This window comes from Ammodytes marinus, assembly GCF_949987685.1.
Source record: "Ammodytes marinus genome assembly, chromosome: 10".
In the NCBI taxonomy this organism is placed as follows: Eukaryota; Metazoa; Chordata; class Actinopteri; order Uranoscopiformes; family Ammodytidae; genus Ammodytes; species Ammodytes marinus.
The window spans coordinates 8632217-8651324 of record NC_137214.1 but is presented as its reverse complement, the minus strand read 5'-3'; the positions used below and the strand labels follow the sequence as shown (position 1 = coordinate 8651324).

The window sequence follows — 19108 nt, the reverse complement described above, 5'->3', positions numbered from 1 at the left end:
GGTGTATTTAACTGGTCTTTAAATGTAACAATTTAAAACCACCAAAAAACTGCTTTCATTTTTTCGATGTTTTGCCGCTGAGCTTCCTGTTATCACGAGCCGATGGGAGCCAGCACGAGCGGAGCAGACGTCACCTCCGCGCTGAACGCTGTTTGGAGCGGAGCAGGGATCACATGATCCATCCAGATCCTGTCTGCTGAGCGTATAAGAAAGCTACAGCTCCTCCGAGGTAGGCTACAGGAACATATGCGATAACTTATTTGATTTTGTGTGTCGTTAGGACAATAATCAATTAAGTGAAAGTTATGGTCACACTATACGGTTTCGTTAAAGTTGTCAGTCTTTTTATTAGCTTGTTTGTTAACCCTCGTGCATGAACAGTGATTTCATTTTATTGCTGTCAGATGATATAGTTTTCGTGTTGAGTCTAAAGTCTGATTTAGGTGTGTACATGTGCATATTTACTTCGAGGCTGATCTTCCTTTGTGTGTGTTTGTGTGCGCGTGTGTCTGTCTGTCTGCCTGTCTGTCTGCCTGTCTGTCTGTGCGTGTGCATGCAGGACGATGAAGCTGATCATCCTAAATGACTATGAACTGGCAAGTGAGTGGGCTGCAAAGTACATCAGAAACAAGATTTTACTGTTCAAACCTGGCCCGGACAGATGTTTCACCATAGGGCTACCCACAGGTAAGCTGGCAACGCCCTGTGATTATTATGATACTGATTTACAAAGTGTAAAACAAAGTGAAAAGTTAAGTGATAAAATAAGAAAGAAAGATACTGTGTCTCCACCTCTGCTTTTGCCTTTTTACAGGAAGCACTCCCCTCGGTTGTTACAAGAAACTGATCGAGTACTACAAGAATGGAGAAATCTCGTTCCAGTATGTGAAAACATTCAACATGGATGAATATGTGGGTAAGTGTCCATCCTTCTGTCTCCCCTCGTATGAAATGGTTAGCACATTGAGTGATTTTTTTCCCCAAGCTGTGGTAAAAAAATAAGAAAATCCCATACAGGGCTTCCCAGAGCTCACCCAGAGAGCTACCACTCCTTCATGTGGAACAACTTCTTCAAGCACATCGACATAAAAGCAGAGAACACCCACATCTTAGATGGCAACGCTCCTGACCTGCAGGCAGAGTGCCAAGCCTTTGAGGACAAGATAACAGCAGCTGGGGGGATCGAGCTCTTTGTTGGAGGTCAGGAGGTCATAGTACTCATAATGGATATGACTACACAATCACTTTATGTTTAATTTGTGCATTCTGGTATCTTGTCATTTTGGCTGTTATTGTTGAAGCGGCAGTAAAATTCAAACCACTCCTTCTGTCCTGTCAGGTATTGGTCCAGATGGCCACATTGCCTTCAATGAGCCTGGTTCAAGCCTGGTTTCCAGGACTAGGGTGAAGACATTGGCAAGAGACACTATTGTGGCTAATGCCCGGTTCTTTGATGGGGATCTCTCAAAGGTGCCCACCATGGCTCTGACTGTGGGAGTGGGCACTGTCATGGACGCAAAGGAGGTTAGATGAATGTTAACTCTCTGTCTTTTTATTTTTTATTTTTTTGACATCCTGACGCATCACGAAAGACCAATTGTAAGTTTTTCTTGCTCAGGCCACATGTCACATTGTCACTTTCTCCTCAGGTCATGATCCTCATCACTGGAGCACACAAGGCCTTTGCTTTGTACAAAGCTATAGAGGAAGGTGTGAATCACATGTGGACAGTGTCTGCCTTCCAGCAGCACCGACAGACCGTTTTCGTATGCGACGAAGACGCCACCATGGAGCTGCGGGTCAAAACTGTAAAGTACTTCAAAGGTGAGATGAACTCACAAAGCTACAGTAATAAAAGTCAACATTCTGAAGAATGATCCGCTACCTGTCCGTACTGTGTGTGTGCTGAACAAAAAAATCCAGTGTTAATATAATGTGGCCCCGTTTGTTTACATACCCAGTTAAAGAGCTATGGCTTTGTAACTGGATTTTTTTTTCCAGCGCGCACACAGTACGGACTCAATTTTTTTAATTTTGTTAACTAGCATTCTCCAGAATCGCTGACTCCACCTTTTAAGCAGAAAATATATGCAAAACAGACATGAATCATACAAAACATGCTGAGACTTGCTCTTTCTTCAGGGATGATGCATGTACACAACAAGCTGGTGGATCCACTTCCCTCAGGGCCAATGAAGAACTGAGGAGATCTTTTCCAGACTTTATGGAGTCATGATGCATTTCTCACTAATAAACACTCCAGGTCTTATCTTCTGGTGGAGATACATAGGTGGACATCGAGCAGCGCTTGGTGTTAACCTTACCTAATAATCAGGTGCTGCTATTTTGCAGACTGGTCATTTCCTTTTTGTATGTGATTGTTCAAGCAGCTCTTTGCTTCTCGTTTGATCTTTTGAATAAAGTGAATTTAATTTGTATATCTCTGTGTCTTTGTGTATTGGGCATAGTGCAGAGCTAGTCAGCCTGTTCCTCTTGTCACAGCAATACAGAACAACTGATGTGGCTTTCATGTGCTCCTTGTGAGTTTTGCTGTACATTTTTGTTCTGGAAAGAATGGACAAATTGCCCTTTCAATATTATATGAAGGGCCATTTCATTGTAGCATATGCTTAAAATAAATGGACACAGCCCTCGTTGCTAGTGGTGTAATGTAATGCTTTTCTTCTACTTTTTCAAGCACATACAGTAACTATACTCATACACCACTACTTTCCAGAAGAAAATATTATTTCTGACATTGTTCAGGAATTTCCAAACAATCTCCTTAAAAAGTTATCTCTGACCTCTAGGACATAAAAGGCTAAAATAAACACACATAAAGCATCCAGCATGGGGCAAGATTAGCATTCTATAATGATTCTCTAATCAACTGGCAATTTAAAGTCCAGTATATTCTCTCCTTTTGCTGGTTTCTCAAACTCCTGATTGAGATCTAAAGACCACTTAAAGCCTCATTAGAGGTTTTAAAGCTTTACTAACATTATACTGGAGTTTGGTTTCTCCACATCTGCATTACTGTGCCGAGGTGTGGGGAAACACTTACAAAGGGAAATTGCACCCCTTGGAGATTCTTAAAAAAAAAGCAATAAGCCAATTACAGGGCACACACCAATAACTTCTTTATTGAAGGTAGAATTCTCAAATTACGTGATGTGGTAAATTACCACACCGGACAAATTATTTACAAGGCTTCAAAAAAAAGCCTTCCTAACAGTTTACAAGTAATGTTTGAAGAAAGAGGAGTTTCGCATGATTTAAGAAGAAAAGGAAAATTCACTGAGAAAAATATACGGACCACACTTGGATCCTTTTCGATTTCTGTAAAGGGTATTAAGCTGTGGAATGAACTTGATGAAGATGTCAAAGGGAGTTGCAGTTTGCGCAATTTCAAAACAAATTATGTTTAAAAAATTATTGAAAATTACAGACTAATAAGCTGAGCACAATGTGAATGTCACTATCATAACAATATTGTAACGAATAATAGAGGCCAGCAGACAGACTTGTATGTTTTTGAATACTTTTGCAGATGTGTTTGGACTACCAGATAAGAAATTGAACAGGACACATACAAGGCCACTTCACACTTTGCATTGTCACAGACAAACTGAACTGAGCTGAGAACTGCTAAGTTGGTCTCTAAATGCCATTGACCGTGTGTTTTCAACATGCGTCTGTTTGTTTTATTTTTATTTTTTTATTGTTTGTTTTATTTTAAATTTTCTGAAACAATAACTGTGTATCTGTGTATCTAAATCCGAATCTGGTGAAAATGGGGGCGGGACCTGATAAGCCTTTGGCTTCTTCCGTCACCCTTCGGACAACACAAAGTAAGATGTATGAATATATGAAAGAGAAAATTGTGTATTGTGTGGAATTGTCCGAAAGAATAATAAATAATATGTACAGTGGCCCGGAAGTGTAGCCTAATACACCACAGCAATTCACCCAACATGACAGCAATTGCTGAAACTGAAAGGTTACTTTGGTACATATGATGAGTCACTTATCCTTGTCCTGATTGGATGCACTGTCATTTACAATGCTAAAGTTAACTCTTTTTTATCAGTTTCAGTTGAAACAATTATTTGCTAAAGTGAGGTCAATGCATATTTTTCGAGTTCTTTACTTCATATAAGTTTCTCTTTCAGTAACTTTCCCACGTCACTGCCGATGCAGAATTAAGAAAGTTAACTTCAGCATTGTAAATGAGAGACTGTATAACCAGGAGGAGGATCTGTGACTTATACCTTCTCAATACTTTTGTGTTGTGGCAAATTGCTGTTATGTTTAGGTATTTGCTGTTGTGTCCCACTTCCAGAGAGTGTGAGCCAATTACAGGGGGTATCGCACTACTCATCCTTTACTAGTGAAGTCTACTCCATGGTGATGGACTGGAACTCCAATTTACTTTCATAGGCTATATTGTTTTTTTTGTTTTTTTTTGCCATAGTGAACGTGAAATATAGGCCTTCATTTGCTATCACAATAGTCTTAGAAAAGGATAAAAAAAAACCTATGCTTTCAGTTCTCCAATCTTATCTGCTGCTGAGCTTTCTGCCATCGTGATTTGCTGATGGGATCATGAGTGGAGCAGAGGTCACTTCCACTCTGTGTGCTGTTTGAATATAAAAGCATGTGATCAGAGGCTATCCATCCAGATCCTGACTACTGCACATCAAGGCAACAGAACCTCCGAGGTAGCCTATAGTTGTAGGTATATGCGATAACTCATTTTCTTTGGTGTATCTTTAGGACATTAATACTACAGTGAAAGTTTTGGTCACACTATGTAGTTGTGTCAGAGTTGTCAGTCATTTTGGCAGCTTGTTTATTAACCTATTTATTATCACTATTATTGTTGTTGTTGTGGTTGTTGTTAAAGGCACAGCAAACATTTTTTTATTATTTGTACCTGACAGCAGGCAGCTCATTTGCAGCTGTAGTCCCTGTAATGCCTAAACAGTGATTTCATTTTATTGGCAACGTATGATAAAGTTTTGTGCGTTGAGTCTAAAGTCTGATTCAGGTGTGTTTTTGTGCAGATTTACTTGGAGGATGAGCTCATTCAGACAAGCCACACGCTTCTTTGTGTGTTTCTTTTTTATTTTTATGCAGGAAGATGAAGCTGATCATCCTCAATGACTACGAACAGGCAAGCGAGTGGGCAGCAAAGTACATCAAAAACAAGATTTTACTGTTCAACCCTGGCCCGGACAGATGTTTCACCATAGGGCTACCCACAGGTAAGTGGTAGGATGGCAGAGGGGCAGTAACCGGACAGGAGGGTGTTGGTAGTAACATTAGTGGTGGCTGTCATTACATCTACGGTGCCCACCATCTCTACCATTGTGTCCTTGAGCAAGGCATTTAATCCCAAACTGCTCCAGAGGCGCTGTACTCTGGCAAACCCTGCGCTCTGACCCCCTAAGTGTGGTAACTTGAGAGGGGATATGCGAGAGAGAAAAAAATGTCAATGTGCCTTGTGTAAATTGACTAATAAAGATAACTTTACGTAAGTAAGCTGGCAACGCCCTATAGCTGTGCTTAGGCCAATTTATGATACTGATACTGATTTACAGTGTGTAGGCTAGAGTCAAAATGAAAGTGAAAGTGAAAATTGAAAATTGAAGTAAGCAATAGTTCCATGTTCTCAAGGAAAAATGCTTCAATTTGTATACTTCTTATTAAGATTTGCTTATATTAAACTAAAAAGCACTTTGGATGCATTGATCAGCAAGGATTGTCTACATAGTATAGATTGTATCACTTCTCCATGCAGATTGTGAGTTTAAAATACAATAATTCATCAAACAACATCTTTTAACCTTATATTGCAAAGACCCATCACATACATTTGGTGGGGTTAGAAAATACTATCATTTCCACCGTAACATAGAAAAATAAGTGTTTACAGTCTCCGAAAATGGAAAGACTACTTTTGCTTTGAATGCGTTATTCACTGTTTACAGGAGGTACTCCCCTCGGTTGTTACAAGAAATTGATCCAGTACTACAAGAAAGGAGAAATCTCATTCCAGTATGTGAAAACATTCAACATGGATGAATATGTGGGTAAGTGTCCATCCTTCTTCCTCCCCTTGTATGAAATGGTTAGCACATTGAGTACATTTTTTCATAGCTGTGGTAAAAAATTTAAAAAATCCCATACAGGGCTTCCCAGAGATCACCCGGAGAGCTACCACTCCTTCATGTGGAACAACTTCTTCAAGCACATCGACATAAAAGCAGAGAACACCCACATCTTAGATGGCAACGCTCCTGACCTGCAGGCAGAGTGCCAAGCCTTCGAGGACAAGATAACAGCAGCTGGGGGGATCGAGCTCTTTGTTGGAGGTCAGGAGGTCATAGTACTCATAATGGATATGGTGTGACCAACTACACAATCACTTTATGTTTAATTTGTGCATTCTGGTATCTTGTCATTTTGGCTGTTAAATTAGAACCACTCCTTCTGTCCTGTCAGGTATTGGTCCAGATGGCCACATTGCCTTCAATGAGCCTGGTTCAAGCCTGGTTTCCAGGACTAGGGTGAAGACATTGGCAAGGGACACTATCGTGGCTAATGCCCGGTTCTTTGATGGGGATCTCTCAAAGGTGCCCACCATGGCTCTGACTGTGGGAGTGGGCACTGTCATGGACGCAAAGGAGGTTAGATGAATGTTAACTCTATGTCTTGTTTTTGTGTTCTGTGCTTAGCATCTGTTTCTTAATGTTTTCTGAACAAATCTCTAATATACCATATGTTACAAATTATGATTAATTCCAGTCAGAGCCTTGCTTTGAGTTTGAGTGCATTTCTCAATGATCTTGTCGTTATTCTTGCTCAGGCCACATGTCACATTGTCACTTTCTCCTCAGGTCATGATTCTCATCACTGGAACAAACAAGGCCTTTGCTTTGTACAAGGCTGTAGAGGAAGGTGTGAATCACATGTGGACAGTGTCTGCCTTCCAGCAGCACCCACTGTCCGTTTTGGTATGCGACGAAGACGCCACCATGGAGCTGCGGGTCAAAACTGTAAAGTACTTCAAAGGTGAGATAAAATCATAAGACTACAGTAATAAATGTGACTATTTTTCGCTTAAAAAATAATTGCATCACAGGTTGCATTCAGCAGAACATATATGCAAAACATGCCATGAATCATACAAAACATGCTGAGACTTTCTCTATCTTTAGGGATGATGCCCTTGCACAACAAGCTGGTGGATCCACTTCCCTCAGGACCAATGAAGAACTGAGGAGATCTTTTCCAGACGTTATTATGGAGTCTCGAAGCATTTTGTCACTAATACACACTCCAAATGTATATATAAACAGTTATTATCCTCTGGTGGAAATACATTGGTGGACATCGAGCAGCGCTTGGTGTTAACCTTGCCTAATAATCAGGTGCTGCTTTTTTGCCCACTGTTATTTTATTTTGTATGTGATTATTCAAACAGCTCTTTGCTTCTTGATTGATCTTTTGAATAAAGTGAATTAAATTTATATATCTCTGTATCTCTCTGACTGTATACTTTGGGGATAGTGTAGAGCTAGTCAATGATGTTCCTCTTGTCACATGACAACACGGTACAACTGATGTTGCCCTCACGTGCTCTTGTAAGTTCCTATGCCCATATGTGTGCTGGAAAGAATGAAAACAACTGCCCTTTCAACATTATATGAGGGGCCATTTAATTAATTTCATCAAGAAATGGACACAGCTATACATAAAAGCCATCTGCTTTTCGGAGAAAAATATTGGATCAAACAGTTAGTGGTTACTAACCTTATTTACCTTGATGATCTCTTAAAATATGAACCATTATTTCTAAAGCAATTTGACAAACTACAAAATAATGGCCATTAATATTGGTAATACTGTTGTATACAATATTTTACATTATATAAGATTTATTTTTGTATGTAGCCTATGCATGTTTTTTTTTTGTAGCCTATGTAAAATCTACAAAGGGACACATTTAAATGATCAGAGTCAGAAACATGGAGAAGGGTTGGTTTTGTTACAGTCACTCCATTTGTAGAATAGAAAAACACATAGCTTACATAAGAAATAAGTATTATGTGCCTTATTATCAATGTGGTAAACGTACAGCAATGTAGGCTAATACTGCAATATTAATTAATTAAAAAAGTTATATGATTGCAACATGGATATTAATAAATACAATATAGTGGCTCAATAAATAAAAAACTCGATAGCCTAGTCTTTATCTAGGTTTTACTTACAGCACTTTCAATGTATTTTTAAATATCAGGTATTTCTACCTTTACTCGTTCGTTCTTGAATAACTGGAATATTCCGGCTGTCCCTGAAGGCAGCATCAGAGCCTGGATCAGGAGGGGTAGAAGGAAGGAGATGGCCGACTAGGAGGGGACGTTACCTGCGCTACTTCGTCTGCAAGATTCCCCGTTACCTGACAACATCTTCACAGCTCAAGTGGACAGAGGACATTTCAAAACTAACATATTCACTCCTCTTCCTCCACAATGGCAGAACTAAACAGCAACGTCAGATATCAAGAGGTATGTAACAACTTGCTGTCACGCGAACATGAAGCTAAACAAGCTAACTGTGGGAGGAAAACAACGAGCTCCTCCGACGTCTGTTTGAGGGCGGGCCAGAGCTGGAAAGCTTACACAACAACAACGTATCTCTTGAACTGAAATGAATTATTTTACGAATGATAATGCCGTGTCATAGGCCTTTAACGTGAAGCAGCCTGTGTGACCAATTTTTATTTAGCGGCTAACGTTAGCTGGCATCGGCTGGCCTGCACAGGAACTGCTGTGGTAGTGTCACCTGGTGTGTTGCCTTGAAACAACCGTCACATAAAGCGATATAAAAAACGTAGTCCTGGATGAGTGGCCAGTTTGTCCTGCAGCAGGATCGTGAAGTAGCAATGTAAAGGCGCAGCCGTCTCATTGTTGGACACATATTGTATGTATGCGGATTCGTTGCAATCACGAGTGCACAGTTCAATTGATTTATGTTGTTCTTTAGAAGTAACTGTTATCTTCATGGTTACAAATACGTGTCTTTTTAAATGGCCACTTGTTGCACAATGCATTCATAAAGTGCGACATCGGTGGCACTGATGATTAATCCTTTAGGTTAGTCAGCACAATTTCAGGATTTGTACCCCCCCCCCCCCGCCCCCCCTCCCAGTGCGTCCGTTGTAGACTTTGGGCTGTGCAAACCAAGAGGTAGTGGTGGACAATGTTACTTAATCAAATTAGAACTGTTTTAAAGATTAAACAAACAGCAGATCTAGGCCTCGTCTCTTTTTGGCTGAATAAATGAAGGATCTTCCCTAAATGGCTGTAAACCAATTTATTTCCATGGAGTAGGCCTAGTCCTGCTTATTGGCTTGCAACATTGTCTGTAATGGACACCGATATGTAACTATCTATTTATCTATGTCACAATATATGTAAATATTGTCTGTATTGCCCAGCCCTGCTTTGATAATCTTTTCCTTTCCTAAATTCCAAGCACTCAGTTTTAATTCCAGGGTTCCTCCTAGAGAACCTTAAAACGTCTAAAAAGGCATTGAATAAGTTCACATAAAAATACGGCGTTAAAATGTCTTAAATCAGTCTTAGTTTTTGGTTTGATGTTGCAATTTAAAATCTTAAAATTAATGGTATTTTTTTTTTCTTTAAAAATAATAAAGTTTACGTTCGCAATTGTGGACATTGTAAAACTGGTCTTAAATTGAATTTCAAGTATCATTAAAAAATATCTGTAATAGTCTTAAATCTGACTTGTCTTGAGCTGTAGGAAACGTGTCACTCATCATAGCCAACATGTATAGTTGTCCTAAAGGTTGTACTTTAAGGTTGACCTATACGTTGTGTATGTCTTCCCTCAGCTGGTGAATGAGGAGGAGCCGGCCCAGTCGTCTCAGGAGGGTCCTGCTCCAGACGCACCTCCTCCATACAGCAGCATCGCTGCAGCTAACGCAGGTCAGGAACCTTCACTGCTCGCCAACTCATAACAAACATGGATATCACTGTTACATACTGACACTGTCCTTATATACTGATACTGTCCATACTTATACTCAATTGAAAGGGAGAGACCTGCCTCCTAAAGCAATGAGAGCCTACATGTACTTATGTAGTGTCCTGTAGTTTACGGTGCCTAAGAATCAAAGGCTAATAAGTATAGTTATTTCCACAGTATTCTTGCAAAGCGTGAACCTTGTCTGATATATATGCTTTCAGTTTCAAAATGACATCCTACATGTGATCACAGTAGTATAAAAAATATGGTGCTTTTTTTTAATTTAATAACCAATACCAAAAACTGCTGATTCCTTTTAAACTCGCATCTTTGCATCTAATTCCCTATTGTGCAAAGTAAAAGGTATCTACAGCCATCCTATAAACATCCACAAGCCATAATATATAACAAAGGATATTAACTGCTAATCTAATTCACTGGAATCTCTCAAAATGTAGTTAATGACCAAATTGGGTAAAGTGTACTGAAGTAAAAGGATTAACAATGTTTTTCTGTATTTTTCCCTACACTATTGACTAACACTTAGAATGAATAATGAAAGAGGGGAATGGCTTGTGAGCAAAAGCCTTTTAAGAAATGCCTGATGCCTGTAATCTCACTCCTTTAGAGGGCAAAGGTCAACATGTTCCATAAGAGGCTGGGGGAGTCCATTGATCGCTTCAGTGCTTATTGTGTTTGAACCACACAAAGGAGCTTTTCTGGATAGTCACCAAACGACCCAGATAAAAGTCTCGGCTTGTATTGCACAGGACGTAAACGCGAATGGACGACACGTACACTTCTAATGTCTTCTCATGCTCTAACTCCTCCCTGCCGGCTGCTGCTTTCTCTTTGCTGAAGGAAGTGAAAGTAGATTGTCTCTTTGTCTGTCAGCAAACAAAGCTTTGGAGAAGCTGCTTTACCATAACACTTTACATAACTTTGACTTGTGCTGTTAGCATCAACATTTGGCCATTGATTTTTAGACAGAAATGTAATTCTCTATAATGTAATAATCAGAATATATTCTAAATATTCATTTTCTGACTATTCTTCTTGTTACAAAATCCATATTTATAGTGAGGTTAATAAATCACTTAAAAAGGCACGCTTACTTCGAGTCGGAGATGAAAAATAGACCAGGTTTTCTGGGTCAAACATGACTGTTTAGTATGGCAGCACCTTTTTTTTTCGGAAATAACATTCTCAATGTGCTTCAAAAGAATAAAAAGTATAAAATTGGACCATTTTGAAAAAACTAGGTGCATTGGTAAATGTGTTTTTTTAAAAAGGTGACAAAAACCTTTCAGACGGTCTCCATTATATTTGCTTTAGTTTTGAAGTGAAGAGAATAGTTCAATATCAGCACAGCCTTCCTATATAATCAATCAGAACTCTAGACCCTCCGGAGAGGAATTTTTTTGTATGATCTCAGCCATGCTCAGGAGCTTATTCATTTCACTCATTTCCTTTGCTTGTTCCCTTCCACAGCTTTCTTTGAATACAAGGAGGATGGAAGCAGATTCCCCAACCCTCCATCCTACAGCGTGGCCACCACTCTGCCCTCCTACGATGAAGCTGAGAGGAACAAAGAAGAGGCAGCCATCCCCCTGGTCCCTGGAAGAGTCACGGTAGCTCTAATACATATATAATAAATAAGTGCTTTGTCATGTATCGTTACATTTAGGGCCTTTTCACACCTGTAATTAATTTCCTCTGGTCCGAATCATGGACCAGTTTGTTAAATATGTTGCATTTTGCCTCTAGTTGGGTTTCGTGTTCACACAGCAGCATTTACAGAGGATGACAGTTTGCAACCTGCTCTATGATTGATTGGAGTTTCCATGCAGAACAACTCCTGGAATAAAGCAAAGTAGAAGAAGACTAGTGTTAGAAAAATAATATACCGTGTTCTTTTAACCAGAGTTGAAGAAGGAAAAACAAGTAGAAGATTTATTTCAAAGCTTAAAGATTTATTATCTAAATTGAGTGAGCAGAAACATGTAGGCCCACATGGAGCTTACTGGTTCTCAAAAATCGTCCCCAGTAAGACTGAAGACAAAATGCTGGGACATAGTGTTATATGGAAACAAATACATTATTTCTGATTGGTTGACTATGTGTTAGAGGCTGGCCGATGATGTCTTCTTCTTGCTGGTCTTCATAAGATACATTTCATGGTTTACACTACCCTGCTCATAAGAGAGGTGAAGGGAGGGTGCGGGGTCGTTGCTAGGCCGGTTGTCATGTGCTGGCTCATCCCACACAAATAGTTCTCCCCTGACCTTGGGCAAAGTATCTACTGAAACTGCCTGCCTCTGTATAAACTGTGTTGTTATGTGCACTTACAAAATGGTGAATGAATGTGAAGTTACTAAACATTTAAAAGTGTATAAGTTTAAAAAGCACAAGAGTATAAAATTAAGATTTATTCTCACACTAGACTTGTTTTAATTTCCAAAAATACATACCCGCATTACGTTCCAATTTCACAATAGAGAAATGACTTTGTGGGTTGATCTTGGCCCTGGTCGTCCTTTGTTACATCATTTTAATTTATCACTTTCGGCTTTCAATCCTACAGGCTTTTATTCTATCAACAAGTAGGGTGTGTGAGGTGACCTAAGTTTCAATGGAAAACCCAGTTAATGTAATATGTCTATGTATGTTTATTGCTGTTTATTGCAGGAGGACGACTTTGTGGCCAGGGATGACTTTGAAGATGCTGACCAGCTGCGAATAGGAAACGACGGCATCTTCATGCTCACTTTCTTCAGTAAGAATCTCAACAATCGAATTGTGCAAACTTTCCAAAGGGCTCTGGTTAACATTCTTTTCAATAGAAATTGGCACGTTCTTAAATGCTGTACTGGAGCAAATGCCAAAAGTTTTTTTTTTATATATTTATCTAAAGATGAGGGAGGAGGAGGAGAATGTGTGCCAGCCAGTTTTGATGACTTCAGAAAATGATTGACGGCTTTAATTAAAAATGTCAGTCCACACTGAATGTTTTCTTTTTCATGACTGATCCTCTCTCTCTCTCTCTCTCTCGCTCGCTCGCTCTCTCTCTCTCTCTCTCTCTCTGTGTCTCCAGTGGCATTCCTCTTCAACTGGATCGGCTTCTTCCTGTCGTTCTGTTTGACCACATCAGCCGCCGGTCGATACGGAGCCATCTCTGGCTTCGGCCTGTCCCTCATCAAATGGGTTCTTATTGTCAGGGTGAGGCATGCTTTGTGAATGGACACCACTGCCAAGTCCCTCTACTTAAAAGGCTGTTCAGTGGTGTGAAAGTGCAGGATGTATTGAACAGCTTCTAACAGGTGCTGTCTTTTATATATTCCCCCCAGTTTTCTACCTACTTCCCTGGTTACTTTGATGGGCAGTACTGGTTGTGGTGGGTGTTCCTGGCCCTGGGTAAGTGAAAGACATATTCCATTTAAATAAAAAGTGTTTCCCTGGTATAACCCACGTTGCGGTCTTTTATTGTAACCGTCTTGCATCACGTATCCTTTCTGTGCCCTTCCAGGCTTCATGCTGTTTGTCAGAGGCTTCGTCAACTACTCCAGAGTGCGTAAACTGGCGGATCCCACCTATGCCACTCTTCCCCGAACAAGGGTACTCTTCATCTATTAGAGGTGAGGTGTATTCAATTGGTCCTCGCAGACATTTGCATGCACACAGGACTCAGTACACAGTAACTACTGTTACAGAGAGTGATGAGATTTGAGCAATGGTGGGACTTAAAAACACATATTTCAAATGTTTTTTTTACTAAATCATACTGCAGCTGCCATTTCGTTTTGAATAACATTTCTGTTAAAATATATATACGTATATATTGGAGACAGTATCTAAAATTTGTGGGCTCTGCTTATCACACAGCTCATTGGAGCCTTCATGCTAATGTAATGTATTCAAGGATCAAGCAGAAATCATGTTCACTGCGTCTATACAGTAACTTCCTCATATTGATAACTTAAAAGTAGATGGATATAAGAAATTAAAACGCGTTGCTTAGAATTAGTCAGTTTTGAATGACTAGTGTGCATCCAAACCAGTGCCTCTCGTGTTAATGTGTTCATCTTTATCCATCAGGATGTGGAACGTGGAGGAACTGGACATCACAAGCAGAAACACTGCGAAGAGTTTCATAATTGTAAGTGAAGACACTTAAGCAGAAATTGACCAGACGAGTTCTAGATGAAGACAACTGACCATGAAAATATTCAGGAATTATTATATCACTTGTTTTCTTTTTTTGTTTCTGAAACTTTATTAATGGAGAAATGGTTAACAGTAATAGTCCCTTAATGTACTCTTTAGTGGCGAATGTTAAGTGCTATTTACATTCTGTCTGTAACGTATAAGTAATAATGCCTTATATCATTTGATGGTAGCATACAAGCATGCGTCTGCCCTTAAGGTCTGTATATGGGTAGAGTCTCATGTTGGTGACACTTGAAGACCAACAGGTATGAATTAATACAACAGCCTGTGGACTTGCCATGGCATGGAACACACCTTGTAATTATGCACTCATCTCACTTCATGGTTTTATTGTGACTGTTTTTTTAGATTCCACAAACACACACATAAAGCAAGCGTTCGTCAGGCTGTAAATGCCAATTTATGAATTACCACATATGTTTCTCACCTGTTGGCTTTAAGTAGTGTTACTTTGATTTTAACCAAGAGGGGGCAGTGTTGTCCCTGCTTTCTAAGTTGTTAGAAAAAGGCGTCGTCATAATAATACAAAACATACATGCTTGTGATTCAAAAGTTACATCCATGTGTGGTAAGTTATGATATTGCCTGTTAAATGTTTTGTGGTACAATGAATCAGGTGACACGATCCACCCTGGAAATAGAAGTGAGGGTATATGAATATGATTCAGTTTGAAGTCTTTAGATGTAAACAAGCCAGCGGCCACAAACAAACAAAGCAAATGTCAAGTGACAAACCCCGAGGCTGCCCAGGTGACAGCAATGTTTTGTCCGCTTGACAAGCAACCCGAGATGGGTCTTGTTTTTGTTTTTATGGACACAGGAGCACATTCTCTGGTTCATGTCCTTTTAGATGTTGCATATGATGATAATGTCAGTTGGACCTTTCCGTGACTCGTCAGTGAGTCAGTGGAGTCGGCTTCTCGTCTGTGGAAAAAAGTGATTTTAGAAAAGAGTGGTGGCCGTCTGGACTTCAGCTGTTAATCATCTCGCTTTGACATTTCGATCAGATCTCTAAAAGCATCAACATATTCTCAAATTCCATTTTCAGGTGGATTTTTTTCCTTAAGATTTAATTAACAAATGGGCAGGGGAAATATCTTTTTTTTTTCATCGGGTGTAAGATGTTAGTTCTCTTGTGGGTATGAAATCTATATCAAAGAATGTTATGTATGCCGGTGCACTTTTAGAAAACGTATATTAAATAAAATCCCAGAGGATGCTCCCATCCTCTCTACGAGCCCCGGACTTATACAACAAGGAATGAAGGATGCAGAGATGCAGGATTTTGTTTCTGTTTTATATTCTGGAGGAAAACATCATGTCCTCTGTTGCCAACAGATGGAGTTTAGAAGGAGTTTAATTATCTTCATACTTCTGCCATGGCTTGGATACACACCCATTATGCTTATTTCTATGTGATGTAGAGCTGCGACTTCGGGTTTTGTTGACAAACTGTACAGAAAACAATAAGTGTTAAATAAATGTCACTTTTAATGCGTTATTTTGTGAATGTTCTGGATTATTGACCCACTGTTCCGCCAAGCTAAAGGGCCAATCTGCTACAAATGATGAACATACATTATTAACAGCTCGGTTTTATCAAGCCACAGTCAAGTTTGTGGGGCCGGAAAATTAAAAATGTGTGCTCAAATGGTGCCGGTGACAGGCTTTGTGTTATGTCTAAAGGTGCACTGCACGTTTTACACATTGGTGGCACCAAGTGGCAGCAAAGTGTAACTGCTGGATATATGAAATAACTAGTTCACTCTTCCAGCTTTAGCACTGAGCAGTGAATGGCTCAAGAGACCCTTTTAAGCTGTTTATAATGTATTAAGTTTCATTCCAATAAGTGCAGTTATTTTTGCATATAAGGCATTTTATCAAGATAATAACAATTTAAAATCATAAAAATGCTCTTATAGTATTAAGGGTTAGTGATTAGTTTTGTGATAATACACAGTGGGGTCCACTCCTTGCATTTGGCCTTGTTTCCCTCGGAATTATTATAATTTTTGTACAAAGAAATCTTAACCCTAACCCTGTCCTATGCCTTCAATTTGATTGCAGACCTAAAGCTAGTGTAGAATATGATTATTTTTCCAGGTCCAAAATATTGGAGATGGTTATTTCACATTAAATCAGTAATATCACCGTGAAACACTGTCCATGATACTGCTTCACAAGCCCTCAAGCACAATAAAGAAACCTGCTGCTAAATCAAATGGTATGCTGTATTAGTGGACAACAAAAGCAGATGACATGCACAGTCTGATGTGCTGAAGTTGAAGTTTAAACAAGATATGTTTCTTTTCTTTTTTTCAACCAACTCTCCCACCACCAACTTTTCTTCATGGATGCATTCCAATACCCGCTCCTTCCTGCTATGTAGTATGGTAGAACATTTAGGATATCCCAATTCAAAAAATACCCAGATGTCCTACTACATCTGGTTGCCAGTTTTAGTGTTGCAAGCTTTTTTTGCAGTTCTGACCTACAGTCCACTGGACGGCAAGTATAAGTATGTCCCAATTGTACGCATACTGTATGCAAACTATGTACCTTTTTTATGGAGTTCTGCAGTATGTAGTATAGTCAAAAGAAAAGAGTGTGCCATTTGGAACGCAGGGTATGTGTCTCCTTCTGGCTCGGTTCACAACCTTCTCCTTCACTCTTGCAGCTGTCGCGGCAGAAAGAAAATGGCCTTCTGTCCGATGTGAGTCCTGGGGCCCAGCTTCGTTCGGCCGTTCTTTTTCAGGGCTACGTACCAGCTCCTCTCCTGCTGTTTCTGACACATGTACGTGTTGTAGTGGTTCTCCTCCAGCTTCTCCACAAAGTAGCATTCATCGCTCACTGTGGCCTGTGTGGACATAAACACCAGCAGCTGACAGCACTTGAGTTGTTTGGCTTTTTAGGGGTCAAACGTTTAGGAAAATGCAGTCCCAAAAGTAAAGTTCAGATGGAGGTCATGTATAACTCTGACAAATAAATCTTTAACAACAAGTTCTCATGGGATATGTAGTGTATTTACATACCCAGGCATCGTTGAGTTTAATGACTGATTTACTATGGCACAGATCACAAGGTTTACTGTTGATACTCACTGAGCTGTACAGTCGCCCCTCTTCGCTCATGGCCAGATATCGGCCGGCTGCTGCTCCTTGGATGACCACCACACCTCTGTCCACAGCTTTGATCTTCAAGACAGCTGAAAAGGAGGAAACGTTATGATTAAAAAAAAAACATGGAAACAACTCAGAACTATATATACAAATACACCTCTAAAGATACAGGTCAGATTGCTGTGTCAGACTGAATGATCCAGAGATGGCCTAAAAGACATCTAAAAAACAATATTTACCTGTGTTGTCCCTGGCCAGATGTGATGCAATAACTCAAACAATGCATACAATTCATATTCACAACATTACACATTTGCACAAGGCATCACAGAGGGCATGGCAGTTTGCTAAGTAAGAGTGATAAAGCAAAAGCGAACTAATGTTAATGTTGACATATCTAGCCTATTGCATGACCTTTCATATATTGTAATGTGTTGTTTTCTAAAGCAGAAAAGTTGGCATTAGCAAACAAATGTTCTTACAAATTAGGCTCTACCTCTTGATCAAATAGCCTAGTGCCTTGTGTAGTTCCCTGCGATGTGTTTGTTCCTCGAGAAGTGAAGTCCAATTTGAAAAGTGAACTTCAAAGTCATATAGACCTGTGTAAAAACAGGACTACTGGGAGGTCGCAAGCAGTAAATGAATGGCCTTCCACTCTATAAAAACGTCTTCCTCGTTTACTGGTCAAATCTCCTGCTGTTTTTGAACCTAATAACACACACCTCCAACTGAAGCCAGTGAACGCCTCATCATGCTTGCTGCAGGCCTGACCGGTCTGGTGATGTAAAATGCGCAGTGCAGTGGTGAGCTTACTGTGAGCGTCCCCGTCCTCCCTCTGGCCCTGCACCGTCCCATCGGGCAGGATCTGGAGGTGATGACCGCCATTCATGCAGTACAGGCGAGTGGGCCGCCGGTAGTCCTGCAGCAGGCCGCATTCCACACTCTGAGCCTCGGACACGAACCCATCCTCGTCCCCCGACATCCCTGGGCAGTCGGCTAAGCGTAAAAAGCAACAGGGTGGTTTGGTTGGCAGCTGGAGCCTTGTTTTTCCTTGGTGAAGATTATGAGCGGTGTGTGTGTGTGTCCCCGCAGTGGTCAGGTGTTTACATGCGCGTGCACGAGGGCAGAGACCACAATGGCAGCTTGATGGATGGATGCGCGTCCCTGACTCCTGTCCCCCCTATCTGTAGTTGGGATGAGTGTAGGCTACACTCTAATGTTCACTTTTTAAAAGTGAAATTATGTTGAATTATTACATTTACTAATTGGTTCTTTTCTTTTGTCGGGCCATTTGAATATAATCAGATAACTAGTCATGAGGAAAACAACCCTAAAGGCAGTAAAACAGGTGAACAAAAGACCTGTATGAACATGAAAATAACAGTTTAGTATATTCCTTACTTCGTGGAGAATCTCCAGAGAGATTAAGGGTAGGAAAAAGCTCACAATGATGGTTAAACAATTTAAAAGTTATTTTTATACCAAATGAAGAGGGGGACATTTTTATAAATGTCATTTTGGGAAAATCCAGTGCTAATACAGAGCCTAGGCTCTGCAAACATGTATGTAAACAAAGGGGCCAGCTGTAGCTAGACACATACCAGTTTACAGAGCATAGGCTGTTTATTAACAAATGTGTTTTCAGGAAACACACACACACTACGTACAGGTAGCAGATCGTGAAGATATTAAAATATTTTGAA

The 19108-nt window shown here is 40.1% G+C and overlaps 4 protein-coding genes across 4 annotated transcripts; 3 read left to right on the top strand and 1 right to left on the bottom strand.

The window, feature by feature from the left end:
• The first annotated feature begins 146 nt into the window (after positions 1 to 146).
• Positions 147 to 2438, top strand: gnpda1 (glucosamine-6-phosphate deaminase 1). The gene is made up of 7 exons (XM_080035327.1): positions 147 to 229; positions 560 to 687; positions 815 to 916; positions 1018 to 1200; positions 1340 to 1524; positions 1650 to 1824; positions 2143 to 2438. The coding sequence occupies exons 2-7, from the start codon at positions 564 to 566 to the stop codon at positions 2202 to 2204; spliced, it is 831 nt and encodes a 276-aa protein (XP_079891453.1). The 5' UTR covers positions 147 to 229; positions 560 to 563; the 3' UTR covers positions 2205 to 2438.
• Positions 2439 to 4707: 2269 nt separating this feature from the next.
• LOC307256789 (glucosamine-6-phosphate deaminase 1-like) lies at positions 4708 to 7346 on the top strand. Its single transcript, XM_080035884.1, has 7 exons — positions 4708 to 4734; positions 5140 to 5267; positions 5994 to 6095; positions 6195 to 6377; positions 6508 to 6692; positions 6903 to 7077; positions 7224 to 7346. Exons 2-7 carry the CDS (start codon positions 5144 to 5146, stop codon positions 7283 to 7285), a joined length of 831 nt encoding a protein of 276 aa, XP_079892010.1. The 5' UTR covers positions 4708 to 4734; positions 5140 to 5143; the 3' UTR covers positions 7286 to 7346.
• A 1050-nt stretch (positions 7347 to 8396) lies between these two features.
• Positions 8397 to 15785, top strand: ndfip1 (Nedd4 family interacting protein 1). The gene is made up of 8 exons (XM_080035197.1): positions 8397 to 8576; positions 9926 to 10019; positions 11551 to 11690; positions 12748 to 12835; positions 13154 to 13278; positions 13407 to 13473; positions 13586 to 13694; positions 14155 to 15785. The coding sequence occupies exons 1-7, from the start codon at positions 8541 to 8543 to the stop codon at positions 13690 to 13692; spliced, it is 657 nt and encodes a 218-aa protein (XP_079891323.1). The 5' UTR covers positions 8397 to 8540; the 3' UTR covers positions 13693 to 13694; positions 14155 to 15785.
• Positions 15786 to 16951: 1166 nt separating this feature from the next.
• On the bottom strand, positions 16952 to 18387 carry fgf1a (fibroblast growth factor 1a; the record flags this gene model as incomplete). Its single annotated transcript, XM_080036005.1, has 3 exons — positions 16952 to 17143; positions 17388 to 17491; positions 18219 to 18387. 3 exons carry the CDS (start codon positions 18385 to 18387, stop codon positions 16952 to 16954), a joined length of 465 nt encoding a protein of 154 aa, XP_079892131.1.
• Between the last annotated feature and the right edge of the window lie 721 nt (positions 18388 to 19108).